General features: G+C 37.3%; 1 protein-coding gene across 2 annotated transcripts in view; it reads right to left on the bottom strand.

Annotated features, from left to right (window-relative positions):
* Positions 1-217: 217 nt before the first annotated feature.
* Positions 218-22,249, bottom strand: part of BMP5 (bone morphogenetic protein 5) — a 58,612-nt gene continuing 36,580 nt past the window's right edge. The window contains exons 4-7 of one of the 2 annotated variants that reach the window (XM_062572913.1): positions 19,036-19,233; positions 8,189-8,265; positions 6,544-6,654; positions 218-2,472 (exon numbers count right to left, since the gene is read on the bottom strand). In XM_062572913.1, the coding sequence (XP_062428897.1) occupies positions 2,323-2,472; positions 6,544-6,654; positions 8,189-8,265; positions 19,036-19,233 (536 nt within the window). In that variant the 3' untranslated portion in view covers positions 218-2,322. The remainder of the gene's footprint in view (positions 2,473-6,543; positions 6,655-8,188; positions 8,266-19,035; positions 19,234-22,249) is intronic. The other variant, XM_062572914.1, reaches the window with a different exon arrangement.

Here is a 22,249-nt window from a genome sequence, read left to right as displayed (position 1 = left end):
CAAAAAATCTATCCATAATTATTGGTAATCTCTTGCTTCTACCTTTAAAAGAATATATGAAGCTGGTATTTTTTTTATCATGTGACTCAGAATCAAAAACACAGCAGAGCAAAATAGTATTACAGGTTTATTATGTCTTAAAATATAGAAATATATTTCAACAGCATATTTTAAAGAATAATATAACAATAATCTTCAGTTTCTTATTCTTAAAATGGTACACCATTATTCAAAAATATATTACTTAATGTACCCAAAATTTAGTTTTCATCAAATTCTATTTAGAATAAATCGAGTTTGAAAAGCATATCCATCTACCCGATTTATACACAAATCAGTATACTTTTTGAAGACAACCCTATGACATTTAACTTTCATCTAGTGTCATTAAGTGTTTTGAAATGATAATTCAATGGGAGACATTATATTTTGAAACACACCATTGTATTTGAACTGCAACTAGACATAGGTATGTAGGGAAAGTAAGTAGAAATGAAATATAAAAAGGAACTGTAATATTAATGGGAAAGAGCTCCAGAGTCTGTTAATCTGTTATTTCTTCAAAGAACCGAATGTATGCTTAGAAAAGATTTATGGTAGTACTCCAATAGTAAGATAAAATAAATTAGCTTCTGCAAAAAAACAGACATCTGCATACACACATGTACACACACACACACACACACACTTACATTGATGTTATCAGTCTGTAATAATCTGAGCTTTTCTGAAATATAGTTTAAATAATCACCAATGTCAGAGTTTAAATGAATAGATTCTCTCAGATAGGAGGAACTGATGTGGTCTATTCATTTTTTAATGACACTCTGAGAACTGTTTCAATGTTAAATCAATGCAACTCATGATAAAAGCATATACAATAATTAACCATGTAATAAAGAGAAAACAGAGTTTCTATTTTCCCATTTTCATAATACTAAAACAAAGGGATGTCCAAAGATATTAAATGTGATAAATTCAAAATAACCATATGGGTTGTGGTGGTGAGAACGATTACTATCTGGAATTAAACTGTGCAATTCATAACCACAGGAGTTTATTGGGGGCCAAGAATTTAGGGACATTTAAAAATTACTATTTATATGGATTTGATAATTTTCAAAGTGACAAGAGTTAATGCTAAGAGAAGAAAAGATATTAAATCTTACGTCTCGTGATTTTGGCCAATCTCTAACCAACAGAAAAGAATAGGGGGCCTAAAACAGGCTACAAATAATTACTCAACAGCTCCTTGTGAAAGGTGTTTATCGCTTTCCTCTGAGGACAGGCACCACCAGAGACGAGATCTTGGGGTAGACTGGCCATAGGGCCATCTCTGTGCAGCAGCCGCTACATCCTTCTCCTTGCACAGTCAGAAAACACCACAGGAAGCAGGAGCTAAGCCCTTCCAAACACTGGTCTTCTGCACGATTTGGATGCCTGGTCACTCGCCTGTATAATGCGAGGGCTTGTGTGTTTGTTTAATTTTACTTTGTGCTGTTATTAAAAAATATTTGTTGCAGCAGTGCCATAGATAATAAACTGACCTGATTTGAGGTAAGAATGTTGTAGTTCAATTTTTAGTGTTAACATGGAAAGTTATAGATAGAGGCTGGAGTCTGTCTCCACAGAATTCCTGAAACTGAGCTTTTTGCAAAATCTACAATCCACAAGCCAAGAAATAACCTACTCTTCCAAATACACTGATCTTGTTAAAGAAAACAGTTAAAACAATTATGTGCAACCTTTTAACTTCTATTTTCTATTTACTATTTATTTACTTAAACACTGTTCAACATTTCACTTTTTCTAATGGAGCAGAACTTCTAAAAGAAAAAATATGTTTAGCCAAGCAGTTTTGTTTAGTTTTTCTTTTTCCGTGCCTTTATCTAAATAAATACCCCACCACAGTTTTCATTGGCACAATATGACCAAACATATTTTAGTTCCTTTAACAATATAAAGCAGTTACAGAAGTTATGGAGATTCTCACTTTAAAAAAATCTATACAAAGGTTTTACTTTAAAATATTGAAATGGAATGAAGTAAGTTCCAGTATGTTCAACTGAAAAATCTTTTTTTTTTTAAGTTCTACTGCATAGTAAGGTGACCCATAAAATAAATGGTTTTGAAATTTTGCTCATACAAAAGAAACTATATACTTTTAAATAAATAAAAGCTACTATATACATTATACTGTACATTTAAATGAGAGATGACATGAAATGGAATAAATTTAGGGTTGCCTTTTCGTCAGCAAGGCTCATGACTTTATTACAATTCTGAATAAAACCCTCTGCTTTAGATTATTATTTTTTTGTTCTAGTGGCAGCCACATGAACGCACCACCATATTCCTGTATTTTTTTAGAATAACATTGGAACTGTCATCAAAGTAGAGCACGGAGATTGCATTGAGTTTTGTCGGTGCACAGCATGGCTTTGGTACATGATCAGGGAACATCAAATGAACCTGAAAGACAGATAAATACATTGCTCATATATCAAACAGAGAAGTACAAGGATCAGGTCAGTGGAAAGCACAGCTATACAATTCAGAGAGTCCCGTGGTTACAGATTTTCTTTCGTTAGGAACTTTGGAAACCCACCTTACCTCCAGAACTTTCCACTGATTTCAGTTCTATGGGCAGACTTACACAAGAGCAGATGGAGAGATAAATTAGGAGGAGCAGCCAAGATAGAAAACTGGGTTTCAGATGAAATTTAGAAAAGCATCCAAGGTTACTCTTTAAAAAAATCACTTAAACATATCATTAGTACCATCTCTGTTCAAAACCATGTTTAACATGAAGCCCATGCTCACGTCCCTGGACTCAATGAGACTCCAGCGTGTACTGAAATGCTTTCCTGCGCAAGAGCCTTCTCAGCATGGAGCAACACACGAAGTTTGCTACGGACAGCAAAGGCTCATTCTGAAACACTAGTTTCAGCCTGTGAAATAGTCAGATACGGGTTTGAAGACAACATCAGTGTATTTTTAAGGTCTTATCTAGGGATCTGTGGATCCAATTCTCTACCAAAGTCAGAATCAATCCATAAGGTGGGTGCCAGCTGGACAGAAGGTTTGAGGAAGGGGTTGAGACAGAGAAGGTTTTCTGTACATGAGGCTGGAATATATCAATGGAAGGTTAAAGAGAAGGAAAACAGTTTTGAACAGCATTCCAGACTGAACAAGATCTAGTGGAAATATCTGAAAATGGGGGAAATATAAGTTCTTTGTACTTTAAAGTTGGATGTAATATTCTACACATGCTGAAGACTTGGAAACTGGGGAGGCCAGAAAGGAGGGAGTTGTAATAGAGAGGGCAAGAGATTATTAAGGCATGGATGAAGACTTCAGCAGTAATAGCTTTCATTTGTATGTTAAGTCTTTGTAAGTCTGTTATAGCCATCTGTCTTGCAGTGATATAAACTCAGAGTCTTTGCCAGACAACAGAGAACAGTCTATCAGGAAACGATTTTTACATAACTGTTACCATGAGAAGGTCTTTTGAAATGAGCAATAATAAATTCTGAAGTAGCAGTTTAGTAAGGGTTTAGACACACATTTAAAAACAGTTTAACAAATGAAAAGCAAAACACTGAAGAATGATTGTGGCTTGCCTGAACAGATGTTTGCCCTGCCATAACTTCTGATCCCACCAGCCTCTGCCTTTCCAGCTACGAGCTCCATGCTCTGCGAATGCGCAGGCATCTCTGGTGTTAGACTTGCTGGCCTTCTTCACCATACAGATAGCCTGGAAAATCCTGGTCAGCCACAAGCATTTGAAACGGGTTGCTATGGTTTTCTCTCTCTCTGAGCTGCCTTTCCTTCAGTGAGCTATGCTGAAGTCCATGTTTGAGAGCTTGCTATTTTTGGAGGGTCAGAGGGGCAAGAGCCTTCCAAAGAGGTAGCTGAGCCAGGGTCAGGCTGTGCTGGCCTGCACAGCCCAAGGTGGCCACGAGGAGCCATGGGAAGCAGCACTGCACTGTGCGTGGGCAGTAAGGACCCTCCTGCTGGGGTGCTCAGCCTGGGCACCTACCCTCGTGGGACTGGGCAGGAGGTGCTACATCACAGTGCTAACCATCAGTGTTGAGACATCGGCATTAAATTTCTTTCATTAATTGTATTTCTAGTCCCTGTCAGTGCTGGGCGACTCAAGCCAGAGGGTGCTCTGAAAGGAGCATTCACATAACTGGTTAAAAAGCCTCAGCAGAGGGAGCGATGGTGAGAAGGCAGAGCTGGTGAGGATCAGGTGAGGGGCAGCAGCGTCTCCAGCGACTGCACTGCACAATGACCACGACATCTGTTTCGGAAGAAAAGAAGACTTTGCCCTAACAATGGCAATACTGACGGGCAGGCCATGCTTTTAAATAGTGTCTTTACTAAGATGAGGATTTCAAAAGCCTGGAAGTCAGCATGATACTGGCTGGTAATCCACTGATTGCAATGACCATTTGGTCAATTCCACTCCAATATTTTTTCAGAGGCTCACAGGATGCAAGAGAAGAGAAGAAAAGGATATTAACTCATTTAAATATGACCTATCTTGCATTTATATGCATCTATGTGTTCTATCTAAGTTTAGTCTCATTTCTTCTGAAGAAAAAAAAAGGAGAGCGAGAGGTACTGGCCCAACATTTCTCCTCTTCTTGTTACAAAAGAAAAAAAATGAGTCAGTAAAATTTGGAGGGGTACCAAGGAACAATCACTTCCCAACCCAAAGAGTGGGCTTTTTTAGAATGGTGTAATCAGTATGGCTGGGAGATGATTACATTTGGATTAGGGTGGGGTGTATGAATAATTGTTTCCCAAGCCTTCCCCATGTGCACACCTTGTGTAAATCTGAATTTTATATAATTTAAACCAGAAAGCATTCAACTACTGTTATCTCATCTAATTTATGTGCAGTTAAAATTTAATTAGCCTCACGATTTTTGGCTGCATAACTGAATGCATGTACAGTACATGCAGAGGGAGACACACAATTCCAAAAAGGCCATAAAAAGGAGGGAAGATTTAAGTATCCATTTTTTTTTTTTTTTAGACAGTCTACAGAAATTTGTTAACCATGAGAAATTAACGATTTTTGGAAAGGGCAGATGCACAAGTGAAAATAGCAGTGGGCCACTTTTTATTTCACAGTCCATAACTGTAGGAGGGAACTCTAACCCAGGGATCTCACTGGTATTGGCAGTTTTTCTGGGCAATGTTTACATAATGCTAAGCTATTGCTTTGCTGACCTATTTCTTTTCATTCCATGGCTGTGTATGAGCTGTTTTTCATCATCTCATGGACACATTACTGTATTCCTTGCTAACTAGCATTTGCTTTTCCCTGTACCTGAGCCCCTTACCACAACTCTTCTGTTTATTCCCACCCTCTGACTTTTTCCCTTCTTTTTGTGAATCTTGCTGACTTGAATTCTGGGCTAGAGGAATAAAATGTTGCATCAGTGGCAGGATTTGCAGAAGGTGCATAAATGAGAAGCTGAATGGAAAGGAAAAGAAAAAGTTCATCATCCAGAGACAGACTCATCAGCACAGTCTGGTGTTCAAGATACTTTCCTGATCACTAGTTTAAATCAAGGGAAGCTTTAAATTTATTTTTCTCCAGTTGCAGTTGAGTGCTTTGACCTTTCAAGAAACTAACTGGGACTGGCAACCATTTCCTGTTCTGATTTCATACTCCCACTCTCATTCCTCTGTTTCTTAATCTGTCAATATTAATGATGTCCAGAGACAGTTCTTCAGTTGGCATAGGTAGAAAATAATAACTAGATATCAGACTCAAAACATTACATTTAGGTATGTTCTATGGGTCTTAGTTTCTGGAAGTGTGGTGCTTTTGGAACCGTAACTGAATGTTTTGGGGGTAGAGGAGGCCTTGCCAGCTAATATAACTCACAATTAGCTTGCCAGCTAGTACAAGCTCACCCTTTTGGCTACTCCAGCTGATAGCCTAAAACTAGCCTAAGAATGGGCAGAGGCAAGAAGCTGGCCGCAAATCTCCTTTTACGTGTACCAGGCAGAGGAACAAATCCAAACACACTTGTTTATAAATTGCGTTTGTTAGCCAGGCATGACTGAACACAGTGTCTCACATGCTAACGCATCTGCTTGCAAGGCTTCACATTACGTTACATTTTGAGCTTCTCTGCCAACAGTTGACAGCAGAGGTCCACAGAGTGGCCAAGTGTCAACATTTCTGGAAGGTATAGCATTTAGATGTTAACATGGAGCTGTGAAAAAATCTTGGAATTGGGGCTGGTCCCTCTGCTTCAGTTTGTGCCTACAAAATTCTTCAGTGGTATGACACAGTCTTTTCATGTATTACTGCATTTGAAATGGAAAGTAAACCCATCACACAGACCACTCTGGACAGTTCATCCACTGTTCAGTGTAATCATCCAAATATGTCTTTGAAACATGTTATCGTTTACACAAATATAATCCAAATCTCATTGTAGCAAACAGAGAGAAAGAGATAGACAGACGCTTGCAAGTACAAAATAGACGGTGATAACCTAGGCAGAGACGTACCAGCGTCTGAACGATCGCGTGGTTCGTTGCATTCATGTGGGCATTGAGGGGGAAAGAACACTCTCCATCACAATAAAATGCAGCATAGCCCTCCGGTGCAATAATCCAGTCCTAAAACAGAAAAACAAGTGAACATACTCATTTTTTTCCTTCTAGTTCAAAGAACTTAAAACTGTATCAAACTAACTAAGGCTTGTCCAAGGACAAAATGAACTCCGTAATGTGACATGTAAAGTTACTTTCTTTGCCAAAATAATATTTGATTTGTTCCTGCAAAACTCAGATGAAAATTAGTTAAACTTACAAATCTGTGCTGAGTGAATCTGTAAGGGGAATTAAATGCCCAAACATACTTCTCTTCCCTGACTGAAATTCCTGAGCACTTTTTGACACAACCAAAGTAGTTAAAATGCATCCTCTTTCCTCAGCATATTCAATATCATTATTCCTATTATTGCATGAGACAAAAGGTTACAAGTGATTACACATTGGAATTGCCACTGAAAGATGTATTTTGATTCCTTCTAGCAATATAGGCAGCACAGGGAAAAGATCACATGAAGGAAAATATTTTAAAATTTTATTGAAGGCTCTAAGTTTAGTTTGTTGAATTTCTTCTTTGTCAGACAAAGCTAATGGAACTGTGGTGGGAAGAGGGGAAAAGAACCAGGTACATAGTTTTAGTTTTTTTAATCTCACTTCATCCCAAGTTTCACTGATCAAATATTGTACCAAATACCTTTTTTTCTCCAACCAGAACTTTGAATTCTTCTAATATTTTTGTGGGAAAAAATCTATATTTTCTCTATTACCACCTTCAGCTACCAAAGATTTGAGTGCCTTGCATCTCCAAGTTCTTACTGACATAGATTTTTGGTTGCTGATGGCCTTCTTTTTGTTACTTTTATTACTTATGAACTTTTTATTATACTTCTATTTATTTTTATTACTTTTATTATATGACAAGTTCTTACTTTCTGGCAAAAAGAAAGAATCTCCTTTTTCTTTTCTTTATCATGCACTACCTCTGTCTTTCTGACCTCTTACCACATATATCTTCTTTTTTGTTATTGTGCAGCAGGATGAGTTTTTTTCCTACAACAGACTGATGCTAGGAATTAGGAGAGTTTAGCTATGTTTTATCAAGACCACTGAGCAGTAATCCAAGAGCTAGTTCCCTGCAGACTGTAACCCAATGAAATCTTTCTGACCTCCAGTAGCTAGTGGTGAACCAGGGAAAATTCAAGAGCAAATTTCAAAAATCGTATTGCTAAATAGGAGGATTTTGGTCTCATTTACTTTGGGTCTATTCAGATTTTGACTGAAGGTTTGGATTTATCTTGAGGTGAATGAATCCAGATCAGAAACCCATTAATGTCTGGGAAACGTTTGAGAGAGTAGTAGCCAAAAAAATTAAATAGATATTGTTATCCTGAGACATGCAGCCTGGAAAGGTGAGTAGCTCTATAATTCGTCCTAAAGGATTGCAGAGTTCAGCACGTCGTTGCAAAACACACTTTAAGAATTTTTCTCTCATCATTGAAATACCATGTACTATGAGGAAATGTCCAACTATAATTAATGGGAGACTGTAAAATACATTTTCCTGATTAGAATTGATAGGAAACAGCATTTATAACCATACCTGCCATCCTAAGTCTCGGAAACTCACATAAAGCTCATGTTTCTTACATGCTTGCTTTTGCTCGCTTGTATTGTAATCTACAGGAAGAAAATAATAGAAATTGTTTAGAAACATTGCTACAACTGACAATATTTAGCTTGTTTTTGAGCTCCTAACCAAACAGCACAATGGAAAGGAACAAGCTTACTGTCATTTGTATTCCTAGAGCTGTAATTCATACACATAGGGTAGGTCTTAAATACAGTGTAAACTTGGAAATTCAGAATGAGTGGTGTCAGCATGACATCATTCATGTACAGAGTGGAAATGATGCCTTTACTATTAGGAGAAATAAGTTTGCATGATATCTATTTCCTGGCTAGCTAACAACTTTGATAACATGGCAGAGAGAACCAAAGGAGGACACTGAGACCCCATCCCAAGGTCTTCTGTTTCTTGGATCAGATTTAATTACCAGGTAAAGAGAAAATAGCAGCCCAGCACAAAAGATAAATTAACAAAAACAAAATTGTCTTGATACAACAAAATTTACAAAATTTGTTATTTAAACATCGGTACATTTTTACTTTCACCATATTTTCCTTCATTTTTTATATTTTCCAGAAATATTCACCAGCTAATGGTTTTAATTGTTAGCATTAGTGCAAACAAGTAGAATAACAAATGTTTTTTAAAAGCCCAAATGTTTTTGCACTGTGAGAGATTTCCCAGGATAGGACACACAGGACCTTCTATACATGCCAGTCCAGGACAAGCCTAATCCTTGAGAAAGTGCAGTGCTCATTCCTTACTGCAACCTGCCCCAGAGTAATAGAAATGGAAATGGATGGGATAATATTTTCATTGCATTAGCACCACTGGAGTTAGTCCAGGATGCCAGTTCTAATGATGCTGTCAGTAAAGCATGTGATGGTGCTGGGAGGACAGTCTGCCTCCTCTGATCCTATTTTAAGAACGATTAATGTGCCTTTTCGGGGGACTAAAATACCCTTTCTGGAAAAAAAAAATAAATAAATAAAAGCTGAAATTCGCAACAACAACAACAACAAAGACATACAAGAAAGATACTGAAAAAGAAATCAAATTTTCATTTTCAGGAATAGAAGCTTTTTTTGGAAGTGTTTTTAACACTAAAAGACTGGAGGCTGGGAGGGAGACGTCTTTAAAATTTCTTGGAATATTAGGAGAGGGGCCTTTTTTGCATAAAATGAAAAAATAGGCGTTTTCCAAAATATCCTAGAATAAGAAGGAAAAGATTTCTGTTGACAGGAATAACTCCACAACATAGCTCCAGAACATAAGGTTCTTCCAGAACTTCTGCCTTTATCCTGCAAGGTTCCTTAGATCTTGGTTCAATTAAATATTTACATATATGTTTAGAAATACTAATAGTCCCATTAATTAAAGTTCACATTTAAGTACAATTAAATCATAGAAATGGAAGGTTGCAAAAGCTTTCAATGCTAATTTATTTCATCTTTCTGCTGTAAGATGGAATTGGTATATGTAGGCCATTGCTGAGAGTTATTTTTCTAATGTATATTTAACAGCCTCCAAGGAAGGAAGTTTTACAGTGTCTGAGATAAGCTGTTCTACTGCTTCTCTATCTCTGCACAAAGCTCTTCCAAATAGCTAGCCTAAATGATTTTTTTCCACAGATTAACCAATAATTTCTTGTCCTACTTTCAGCAGGATAATTGATCCTTATTCTCTTCCTAAAGAATTACTTTACATCTTTAAAATATTGTTACAATTTCTCACGATTCCCCAGCCTCCTGTTCTTCTGCCACTCTTACAACTTTTCTAAACTAAGTAAGCTCCATTTTTTTCAGTGTCCTGATCTGTGATACCATGCACAGATTCCCCTGCTTCCCTGGATTCTTTTCAGTTTGTTGACATCCTGTCAAAGTTGTGATGGCCAAGATTGAACAGAGTACCAAATAAAGTAAAATAATTATTTCTTATAGTTAAGCAATATAGCCCAGAATGGGAATTTTTCAGCAAAACCACATTGTCAAATGATCTAGTAAAAACTTCAGATCATTTTTTGAGGTGCAATTAGCTATCTTAGCATTATGATTTATTTATACATATCCACGAATAAATAACTGGTTGGGGGTGTGAAGGTTAATGAAAGCTTTGGCTGCAGCAACCATAAGCTGGTGGAATTAAAGATTCTGAGAGATGTGTGCAAGACCAACTGCAGAATTACAGCCCCAGACTTCAGGAGAACAGATTTCAGCTTATTCAGAGATTTTTTTTTTTTTTTGATAGGATTTTATGAGAAGCTGACCCCCAGGGTAAAGGAGGCCAGGAGAGCTGGCTGATCTTCCAGGAGAACCTCCTCAAAGTACAAGATGAGTTAGTCCGTTCTGATGTCCCACGTGTTGAGCAGGTGTGGCACAAAGCCAGCATAACTTTATAGAAAACTCCTGGCTGAGCTCAAATTTCAGAAGTGGGTCTAACCTGGCAGTGGGATGAGCTACACAGAAGAAATATACAGGCCTTGCCTGAGCATGCAGGAATGAAATGCAAAAAGCCAAAGTTTAGCTGGAACTGAAACTGATAAAGGATGAGAAGGGCAATAAGACAGGTTCTATAGGTACATTGGCAGCAAAAGGAAAAGTAAGAAAATGTGGGTTCACTGCGCAGCAGGGCTTGGGACCTCATAAACAAAAGACTCAGAAAAGGTTGAGCTACTCAGTGCCTTCTTTATCTTGTTTTTTACTGGCAAGATATGGAGGACTCCCAAGTCCCCAGAAAAGAAAATTGAGTTAGGAGCCACTCAAGCAAACTGAAGATACACGAGCCCATGAGAGCAGAAGGAGTGCAACTGAGGGTGGGTAATGAGCTCACCAAGATGACTGCAAGGTCACTCTCAACTATTTCTAAATGTATGTGGTGTCTAGAGGATGTTTCTGATGACTCAAAAATGGAAAACATCACACCCATCTGAAGATGGGAGCCTAACCTCAGTTTCTGGGAAGACTATGGAGCAAATACTCCTGGAAGCCTTATCAATTTGCATGAAGAACAAAGAGGTGTTTGGGAGCAGTCAACTTGGATTTATCAAGGGGTAATTGTACCTAACCAATCTGAGTGTTTTCTGTATTGAGATCACTAGCTCTGTGGATTTGGGGAGAGCAGTAGATGTTGTTCATTTTGCTTTTAGGAAGGCTTTTGACATGGTTTCCCCTGGTATTCTTAGAATCAAATTGGTGAGATACGATTTGGATATACATACAATACAATGTATGGAAAATTGGCTGGACTCTTGGTCTCAGAGGGTTGTGATCAATGGTACTAAGTCCAACTGGCAGCTAGTTACTAGTGATGTCCCTCAGGAATCAATACTGGCGCCAATACAGTTTAATGTCTTTGTTAAAAACCTGGACAGTGAAACAGGGTACACCCTCAGTAAGTTCACAGAGGATGCCACATCTAGGGGAAGTGATCAATCACCCAAATTACTAATAAAATGTTGGATTTAATCAGATCCAGAAGAGATTCAGTGAGATATCATTCCAAATATCTGGCTGAATTTTAAAATTATTGGCAAAATATTCTTCAAATATGACTTTTTTAACCAGCTATATATCCACTTTCTAACAAATGCACCTGCATCACAAAATATGTCTTGAGACTGCATAAAAAGCTGTACACAAATCAAGATATACTATATGCATGCCTCCACTGTGAGCTTAGCTAATCATTTGAAGTACTAAATAATTTGTCCTGGTATCGCCATTAGTACTGAAGTTAAGCTTACTAAGCTATAATACCCCTAATTCTCATTCTTTTTAAAAAATGAACGCTACTTCCTTTGCTATAGTATTTTCCCAGTCCTTAATGAGATGGCTCTCAATGACAGTCATTCAGGGCTTGGTTCAGTTCTCCATGAACTCCATGCACTTACCTGCTGCCATTTCAGATACCCTCAGTTACCTCAGGGCATGTAAGGCCAAAAGATATAGCCAAACTCTATGCAAGTCCTGTGTCTTTTTGGAGTAGTCACTGGAAGCAAGTTAAGATATCCTAGGGATACCTAAATCACATATTTTTCAAAAATCTGTATATCTTTAATATAATTATATATATATATATGTATAATTAAGAACTCATTGTTCTGAATTGTCCATAATAATCTAATATGTTCCACAAATACAGTAGTAAGAAGAAGGTAGAGGAGAGTAAAGGTCTTGAAGCTAAAAAATGTCAACTGTTGTATCAGTCACTTTCTACAAGCATGTGTATACTGAATTTGACTAAGACAAGTGCTCGTAGGAGGTTAAATACAGAGGTTTTCTGTTTCAGCTGTTAATGGGAATTTTAAATCTAGTCACACAGAATGCACATCATTTTGTAAATGTCTTGCAAAATGTGACTGAAAAATGTGGGGAAGATCTGCATACGAGGAAGTCGCAGTCTGGTTTTAGATAGCACTCAAGCAGAAAAACAACTGAAAGCTGAAGATTGTTCTTTTTCAAGAAAGTTTCCCCTCAGTTACGGTATTTTCAGAAGTTTTAGCACCATAGTTCCTACAGCTAAAGGAGAAATAATAAATATGTATGAATAATAACTACATAAGTCATCACTTCAGATTCATTCATTATCTTGATACTCTGAATTATCTGAATGTAGTTTAACCTAGGGTGGATAAGTAGTCACTCCAGGATAGTGGAGTGTATAATATAATGGTCTGTGTTTTATGAGAAGATATGTATCTGTGAACCATTTAACCCACATACCTACCTATGAAAAAGGTTAAATTCACACAAATCCATATTCCTTGCTTGAATTCTATCTTTCATATAGGACATATGTTGTGCATAATGTAACATTACATATAAGTATTGTGTGACATTTATACTAATATCTGGTGCTAAGGATCCAATTTCACAAACTGCAACTCCAAGGCCCACGTGCTTATTCTGTCAAGAATCAAAATCATAGTATTTTGTGACTAAGTACATATTCCTAAGCTATTCGGGAACTGCAATAAGGATCCAAACTTTTATATAACAGAGCTATGGAAAGAGAGCAAGAAAATATAAGAAAATTTCATAGGAGTTTTTTGGGGGAAGGAGAGTAAAGACATATGGACATCTTCAAACATACTAAAGTATTGTGATCAAAACATATGACCAAAATATATGTAGCTTTATTTTTGAGTTTCATGGTATAAATCACTATTTGATATTTAAATGTGGATATCCTTTAGTGCCCAATTACTTTGCAATTCTATCCAAAAGATAAAGTTCAAAAATTAAAAAAAAAAAAAAAAAGCCAAATTTTTTTCTAAGGAAGAGTTATGTGGTGTACTTTGGGGAACAAGCTGTCTTGTTTTGATTTCTTCTAGTTATTTTTCCTTTTATCTACAGCTTGACCAAAACAGAACTGGATAAGTAATAAACACTTCAATCCTCTGTGCATAGCAGGCAGGTGGAGTCTGAATGCTAAGTTTAGTTTTCTGTGTTTTTGCATTGCACTGAGGTCACATTCTCTTGAAGTTCTTGGCAGCACAGGGATGCTGACCCCAGATCTGTCAACATTTGCCCAGCTGTTATAATAACTGACACATATAGATTTTATTTTCTACATGTTGTGTTTGTTTGTGTTATTATTCCTCATGAATAATTCAAAAACATGTTTTTCAGTGATAATATGCTGGAAAGAAGGAAAGGAAGAACTAACTGTCCTTTTTGATTTGCTGAGAATGCAACAAGTTTATCTTTGAGGTCCAAAAGAAAAAGAAACAAGAAACAAAAACAATAAAAGAGAAAGAAGGAATGGTCGGAGTAAAGGTGGGATTAGCCTGCAAGAGAAGTGTAACCACACTCTGTGAACCATTAAGTGGCAACAGACCTAGGAGAAAATTATCTCTAGCTATGTAGATGAGATTTTTCATTGTCAGTGCTTGACTTAGATGCCATAGATATAAAGCTATGGAACAAGGAGCTACATCACATGACTTTTGCCTATTGCAGTGTCGTTTACTTGGACAGTGTCCTGCACCTGGCGGTAAATGAGAATAGAATATGGCCTACTGACGGATCAAAGTGAAGAAGACGATGGGCAGAATTCTTTGTGATTTTCTTCGGTTTAAATATTAAGAAATGAATTTTACTTTTTAAGCACTGGCTATTACTGGAAGCCACGCAGAACTAGGAGAGTCAGCCTTCTTCCACAGCATTGCAGGGAAGCAGCATATCCACAGTACTTGGGCAGTTCATGAATAGGGAGAAAAGGGCATGGCTTTTCTCCTTTGTTGGTCTCTCCCCATGGAAGATTGCAAGGACTGTGCCTGTGTTCTGCCTGACTTTGACCTGAGAAATAAGAAAATGTCCTCTCCTTTGCCTCTCTTTGCACACCAGGGCATTTGGACAGAATCTGCACATTGTCATCGGTGTGTTCATCTGCAGATTTTAGTGAGTATTCGTGCAATAGTTAGTAAAATAAAAGCATCTTGAACCATTTACATCATGAAAAGTCTCATCGTTGATCATTAATAGCACTCAAATAAAAGAAGTTTGTATATTTGTGATATGAGGATTGCTGGGGTGATGATATGAAAGCCAAATTGGTGCCAAATGGTGCAAGAGCTACTCCTCCAGACAATTTTGCTATGGGGGACATTGCTATGAGAGCTTGCAGTTACCTATCACACTTAAGCGTTGCGATGAGAAATGGATACCAAGTCCAATCTGCCTACCTTGCCACCTCCATCAGAGGTCACTGTCCCTACTGTCCACATAACTGCACATGCAATTGCTTTTTAACCTAGTTTTGTTTCAACAGTAAAGTTCTCCTATATCAAGATCTTTGCTGACAGATATCTGGCATAATCAACCTCTACAATTATGCAGATCGAGGGCAACCATTACCTCTTGGAGGCAGTTGTGGAAAAGAGTGGAGTAAGATTGCTTCCTTACCTCACATAGTGCCTCCTACCCCACAACAACTCCCTCTTTCTCTTTCCTAGTCTTAAGTGGCATGTCAAACTCAGTCCTAGGTATCAAAATCGAATGCTTTCCACTACATGGTTCCCTCTGAATACCTAAAGGTTAGATAAATGCAATTAATAAATGGAAGCAAGTAGGAGTTCTTTCATGGACTCCCAAAGACAGAGCATTTAAAATTTAAATGGAAGTGAATTAAAAATAGAATAGTACTTTAGATGGTAAAAGACATTAACATAGTTTGTAATAGCAACATAAATTATCCCCATTTTAACTTTCAAGACAGAACATCATCAAACATTTATTCTTTAGTGCTCAGCTATTTGCCTGAAGAAGTCAGGAAGAAATTTGGTTTTATAAAGCACTTTTCACTGGAGATGTTCTGGTTTACAACAACTCTGAAGCAACGCTAGATATATAAATGAGGTTGACTAGTATTTTGAGATAAAAAGACAACTCTTGCCTAGGTAATTCCCATGCTAATGCAACTTGCTAGCATATGCAGTTCACACCTGCCACCAAGAAAGTGAAGGTTGGGTTTTTCCAAGGTTAAAGCAGCAGGGAGCTTATGTACAGCTTCCTGCCATAATCAAGCAGGTTTAGCTAATTTGTTCAACTCTCATTTCCTTATAGACTAGAAAAATGGGATTCAGTTTAAAATTGAGATATTTAAATTTAGATATTTGCATATAAGTGCCTACAGATAAGTCTAAGCTCCCAGTAAATTTGATGAAAATCAAGGCAATGAAGTCAAAGGAGATTGGATAGCAATTCAGCTCACCCTGATTAGCTGAACTGATCCCTAGACTTTGTTGACGTGTTTGACAAGATGCAGGATTCAGTTAACAGGGAATACACATCTATCACCACTTCAGAAACTCTAGGATATTAGAAAATGATATGTGGTTAGTAGATATGACACAGGAACCTTTCTGACCTTTGGGTGGTCTAACCTTTCGTAGACCTTTCTGAAATGACACTAGAGCATCTCAAGTGAAACTAGACATCTGTGTGGGATCCTCTTAATTAAACCTTAGATCTTCACCGGCTGCCTACACAGGTAGACATCAGTACGTACCTATTTTAATTTAGGTCTTCACCTCAGCCTAAAGCCTGTCTAATTGCCTGACACGTACTTCTGTCTCTTGGTTTGTTCTCAATGTGGCATACAATTTGCTTTCCTAAATGCCTTTAACGTGCTTTATGTAAAGGAAGAGGGTGCCTAGATAGTGGCTCACAGTGGACATTGAAATGCAACTGGGTGAAACATTTTTGAATTAAACTTTTAAAATCACAATACTTTCTGAAGGTGAAATGATATCATTAATGAACAAAAATCTTATTTTCACTTTGTGTGTGATTCAAACAGAAAATCCCCTCTTACTGTGACCATTAAGATCATTGACAAAGTAAAGACTTAATTAGTAGATTTAAAAACCATAGTGCTGCTCCTGTCATCAAGACACAAGGTACTTTATCAACTTTTAGATTAGCTTTCATAAAGAAACCAAAACAACAAGCAAATAGTGGATATTGAAATAATTTGATGAAGGAGACCATGAATTATTGACAAAAACATTAATAAAATTTTGGAATTCTGTTATGGATGTAAACAGCATTTTTTAATTTTAAAATGTCCTTCTTAAAAAGTGTACACAGTAATAAAATATATAGCCATTTCTATACTTAGATTATTTTTTTTAATTTCAGCTATGTAATTCTCAAAATTAGTAGACATTTTCTGGAAAATATTGAAAGTGTTTTTAGGTTTTTTTGTACAGAGAGAATATTACTTACCCTGGAAGTAAGAGATTGTTTTTTGGAATTAAGGCAGCTGCATAGGGTATGTCTGACTAGATTTTAAGAAAAATAAAAAAAATCAAAAGAAAACCATCTCATTGTGTCATCAAGTCCAAAGCACTTTTATAAGAATAGGGAAGTGTATCTTATGGTTGCAGTAAAATAGAAGAAATAATTTCTGCAGAACCAAAGCTGATCATATTGGAATTGCACAAACAGCATACGCAATTCCTTATAGAAATCAATGAATTTAAAGTAAAAGTAAGCTAGAAAACTTAAGAGATATTAAGATATGAATTGCAAAATGCTCAGTCAATTTTTAACTTGTATTGTTTCATAAAATCTGAAAAAGTTTATATGCTTAATGAAGAGAGAATGCTTAGTCAATATCACTTTATAGATAATGAATCCCCCCAAAAAAAACTTCCTGCTCTAGACCATGATTTTTTTTTTTTTTTTTTATTTTACTAATAAAAGTTTACATTTTGCAGTTTTGGTCATCTTTTATTATTTATTTATAATTGCTTATCTGCAATATTGATTTATGAGGGGTTAAAAGTTAATTATGCAGATGAGGTGTTTATGGTATAGTCATACAGAGTATCAGAAAACTTTACCCAGAAAACACAAAGGAACAGTTGTAAATAAAGAACCCCAGTGCCTCAACAAATTTCAGGGGCTTTTCAAAAGCTGGGGTCCTCAGAGGGAACACATGCATCTCTCCAAGTCATCTGCCTCAGAAATAACTGCGTTCCAGGTCCTCAGCAGAAACTAGGAAAAGATGAATGGTATTCTCCAAAGAGCACAGTATTTTTCTGCCTATATGTTGTGTATACATAAAATTGAACCCAGTACTGAAGTGATAATAATCATTGCTGTGGATTAAAAATCTTTTTCTTTCTGTTAATATTTTAATATTCATTTTAACTTGAAAGTATTTTGTTCTAGTAGATCATCAAGCAAATTCTAAATAAATTTAGAAAGATAGATTCAACCAATTTCTATGATTTCTTTAGCAACTCCAGAGCAGTTTGTGCCTGTTATGGCTAAAATTCATCCTTGTAGAGAGGATCAGGGAAAGGCTTATGTATTACATTAGAGGGGTCTCTAATCTGCCATTTTTGAGGTTTTGAGTTGGATTTAAGTAATGCATAATGCTCATAATGTTTCTCCACAAATAGATGAGTTCCACTCTGAGACCAAATTCTTTCCACAACAAGATACTAATCTGCTTGCTTAAAAACATTCACTGAGCTCAACAATGATGTCTACACTGAGTTTTTGATACTCTGATACTAAATCTGCCATGCTTTTAGAAAAGTGTATTTTCAGATCATTGCATCCTGTCCCCAGATAGTAGAAAAGTTTCAAAAGTGAGAGTATCTAGAAAGTGACGGTATCCCTCCAGCTGAAAGGAACATTTCAGGAAAGAATTTGAGCAAAACTTATTCCAGGTTCCTAATGGAACTAACATTTCCACATGTATTATTATAAGTACCTTTCTGGTCAAAAAGAGATCAAATTCACTCCCATTCAGGGATACAGTTTGCATTAGTACCAATAGGTGACATCTGGTCTGTACTCATGAACTGTTTACACTTTCACAGACTGGTTAAGCTGCCTCATTTTCAGTATTCAGATTTCTGCCTTATGTCTCAGCTTTTTTAGCTGGAAACTGTTAAACAGAGTCCAAACATTGTCCCTTGCTGAGGGTTTCTAGACAAGTAGTTGGCATGCAACTCTTCTGTCTACCTCCTTGTCACGCACAGCGCAGACCTCATGCCATTGCCTACTCCAGAGGACTCACTTCAAACTCACATACAGTTTTTTTTCCAGAACTACACGGGTGCTTCACTGTCCAGGAGCTCACAACGCAAGCCCAGACGTAAGCAAACTGGCTCCAAATAGAGTGAATGAGGTCTAAGCTAAGGGAGCTGGCACAAATGGGGCAGGCTACCAGGAGGACCGCAGTCTCCGACAGTTCAGCTGACGAGCAGTGTGTTGGCAAGCAGCTGTGACTCCGCTGCAATCGAGCAACTGCGTGTAACTCCTATAAACAGAAGCTAGTAAATCACAGAATCATCTTACCCCCAACACTTGGCATCCTAGAAGGCTCCTGATGACTACTGGATTTGTTGCGGCTCTGATTTTTCCTTTTATTGTTGGCTGCCCGGACAGAACGGAAAAGCACTTCACTTGCCTTGAAGAACGCAACCATGAACGGTTGCTTTGACTGAGGCCCGTGTCTTCCAACCAGGCCAGCAGATTTAACACTGATGCTCCGACCTGCAAGGTAATGAAAACTGTAAGTTGGATTCATGAGGGGAACTTCTGGTCCTCCTGAAACCACAGTGGGAATTCTGCCACTGATTGAAGCCTGGCAAGGATTTTGCCCGTAATCCTGAATTTACATTATTAGGAATCTTAACCTAATTTTGTTGAATAGAATTTAGACGACAGAAAATTCAGCAATTTACAAAAGTTTCAACAGCCTTACAGGCAGTCCGCCATTGCATAAAATTGTGCCTCTGTATGCTACATATCTTACTTGACACACAGATATTTTAATTCAGTCTCATGTACACATTTTGAGAACTGAAAAATAAATGACCCTCATTAAAGCTGATAGGCTATCAAAAGGATAACGCAATATGGTCATCTAATCTTTGCATCACAAGAGTGTCAGATGTGGAACCTTATATCCCCAAAGCAAATCGGTAGCAGAGAAATATATATATTAAACATACTCCTGCTTTAAAAAATAAATACTGCACAATGTTACTCAAGCTCGTGTTCATTCACTAGTAAAGGTATGAAGGCACTCAGTCGTTTGAGAGAAATCTATAACAGAGTTTGAAAAATGTACATTATTGACTCTGGTTCTGTTCCCAAGGGATGTGCATATTTCTTTAAAATATTTGTTCAGTCAGGCCTGTGTGGTAACCTCACTATATTATAGGATCTAAACCTCGCTAAAAGAAAAGAAAGCAAAGCAAGTCACTGAAATGGCATCAGTGACATTTTAGCAAATAAACCCTTGCTCTTAACAGAATTTATTTTGGCAGCATAAACACTTTTGTGCGTACGTGTATTATGCAGAGCCCTTCAACCGTCAGAAAATGAGACAGTGTCATGTGAAGCTGTGCAGCTGTGCTGGGTGGGGGACACAGAGGTCCTTTAGCCGGGGAGGTATGGGCAGAGACACCGCGTGTGCCCCGCGGGCGCCGCGCAGCATCGGGGCGCTCGGGCAGTCTCCGAACCGGGCTGGAGAAGCTGGCTATACGGACAGCAAAGGAGCGTCTGCCCCACAAATGTGTAACAACATTAACCCAGTCCTCCTAAAAAAGGGCTTGCAAATAATCACAGGAGTAAACCGTACAGAAACGAGTGTACGGGTTTCCTTTTCAAACCCAAACCTACAGTGGCTGAATGCCAGAGTCTATATTTCTTAGAAAAACTCTATCACTGGCGTAAATGAAAGAGGCAGTTTGATTTGTGGTTAAAGTAGTTTCCATTCTACTTCCACTGTAACAAATGTATTAATTCAGCTCAGACTTCCTCCTTCTGGCAGCCCTTTTGCAGTAAAAAGAGAAATTAGAAGTTCCAGCCAAATACCATACCTTGAACTGACCCACTTCAATACATAAACACTTTTACAACATGTTTATTCAGGTGTAGCACTTTAAATTGGTTTAAGATGTTTCCAGTGACAGAGAGCCCAGCAAAGGCAAGAGAAGAACTGAGAAAGTTAGCAGTTATGGAGCAAAGTAATTGGCAACATATTCTGAACAATTTTGATAATTACTTTTTTGACTGCAAGGGAAAAATATATTTGCTGAAGCTTCTGATTTCATTTTAAATGGCTTTTTAATCTTCTGTTTCTTTAATTCTTTTCATATATTTATTTAAGTTTCTATTAAATAATTCAGTAACATTAATTTCTATATGTTCAAATTTCTGTAGCAAGTCAGATATGAAAAACTACAGACTATTCTCTATTCATTGCAACATGGACAGACTAACCTCTTACCACAAAATTCCAAGTTTCCCCTCATTTCTAGAGGGAATATTTTTATTATTTTTCTTTATTTTTTCTTCCAATGACTCTCAGAATTTTAATTTTATCTGTAAAAGATTAATACCTTACTGGTGGACATTTTAAGAATACTATTAGATTTATATACTGAGACTATAAAGACATGTGCAGGTTCTCTGAATTTAAATCTAGGTTCTCTGAATTTACAATGGTACATATTGTATGTGAAGCAAAATATCCTTCAAACCAATGTGAACTCCCTTTAAAATAACTTTTACTATTATTAAGTTTCCTCTGGGTTTCCTTTAGACTTCAGCAATGAGATGACTATTAAGATTCCACAAGTTAAGGCTTACTTAGTTATCCAAGGTATAGAGATATACCATAAAAAAATTAAGCCTGTAACCCACAGTCTCTTTATACACAGAATCAGTTTATGTGACTTTATTCCTTTATTTGCTTGATCTTTTAAGCTGCCAACATGAGGAATCTTCTTCTTCTTCTTCTTTTTTTTTTTTTCAATTTCTGAACAGCACTGAAATCTGCTTGCAGTGAAGTCAACAGGAAAATTTTTATTGACTTCAGTGGGTTCATCATTAAACTTTTCTTCCTCTCAGTTTATCATATACCTTAGATTAACTGTAACTTTCAGAAGATGAAGCAATCAAAATATACACTGCCCTTGAGACACTATATTTCTTCTGAGGACGATCTCTGAACTGTTTGGTTTGGAAATTCAAACCACATATGTTGTCTACATTTTAGGTTGCTTCTGTGCAAAAGAAAGTTTGCCTTTACAGAACTTCTATTGTTCTTTACTAAAAAGGGGGGGAGGCAGAGATTTCCTTCATATGAAGAACTCCAAGGTTTGTCCATGCTGAGCAGGAGGTATTGTGGTGTCCAGCCTCAGGAAGGCTCCACACCTTTTGCCCTGGCTGCAGCTCTGTCCACATGTTATGGACCATGGCCAAGGCAGGGAGCCCACAGTTCTCCCGCATTACAAACTTCAGACTGCCCAAAGTAAGTGAAACCTCAACCTGACCTGGACTGGCCTCTGTAGCAAGGAGGGACCATGGGCCAAAGTCTAACATTTTCAGTAAACATTTCAAAAACCTTTCTCTTGGCTTCAGTGACAAGTGAAAATTCCAGTCTCTCCAGCACGCATTTGTTCCATACCGTGGTGTTAGGGCAATATTTGCTAAAAGCAGCTGAGTGACTCTGACTGACCCGCTTGACCACACCATCCCTTCAGCGCTTTGCCCACGT

This window comes from Rhea pennata, chromosome 3 (genome assembly GCF_028389875.1).
Source record: "Rhea pennata isolate bPtePen1 chromosome 3, bPtePen1.pri, whole genome shotgun sequence".
In the NCBI taxonomy this organism is placed as follows: domain Eukaryota; kingdom Metazoa; phylum Chordata; class Aves; order Rheiformes; family Rheidae; genus Rhea; species Rhea pennata.
Note: the sequence above shows the minus strand (reverse complement) of the source record. Positions and strands in the feature narration are given on the sequence as shown.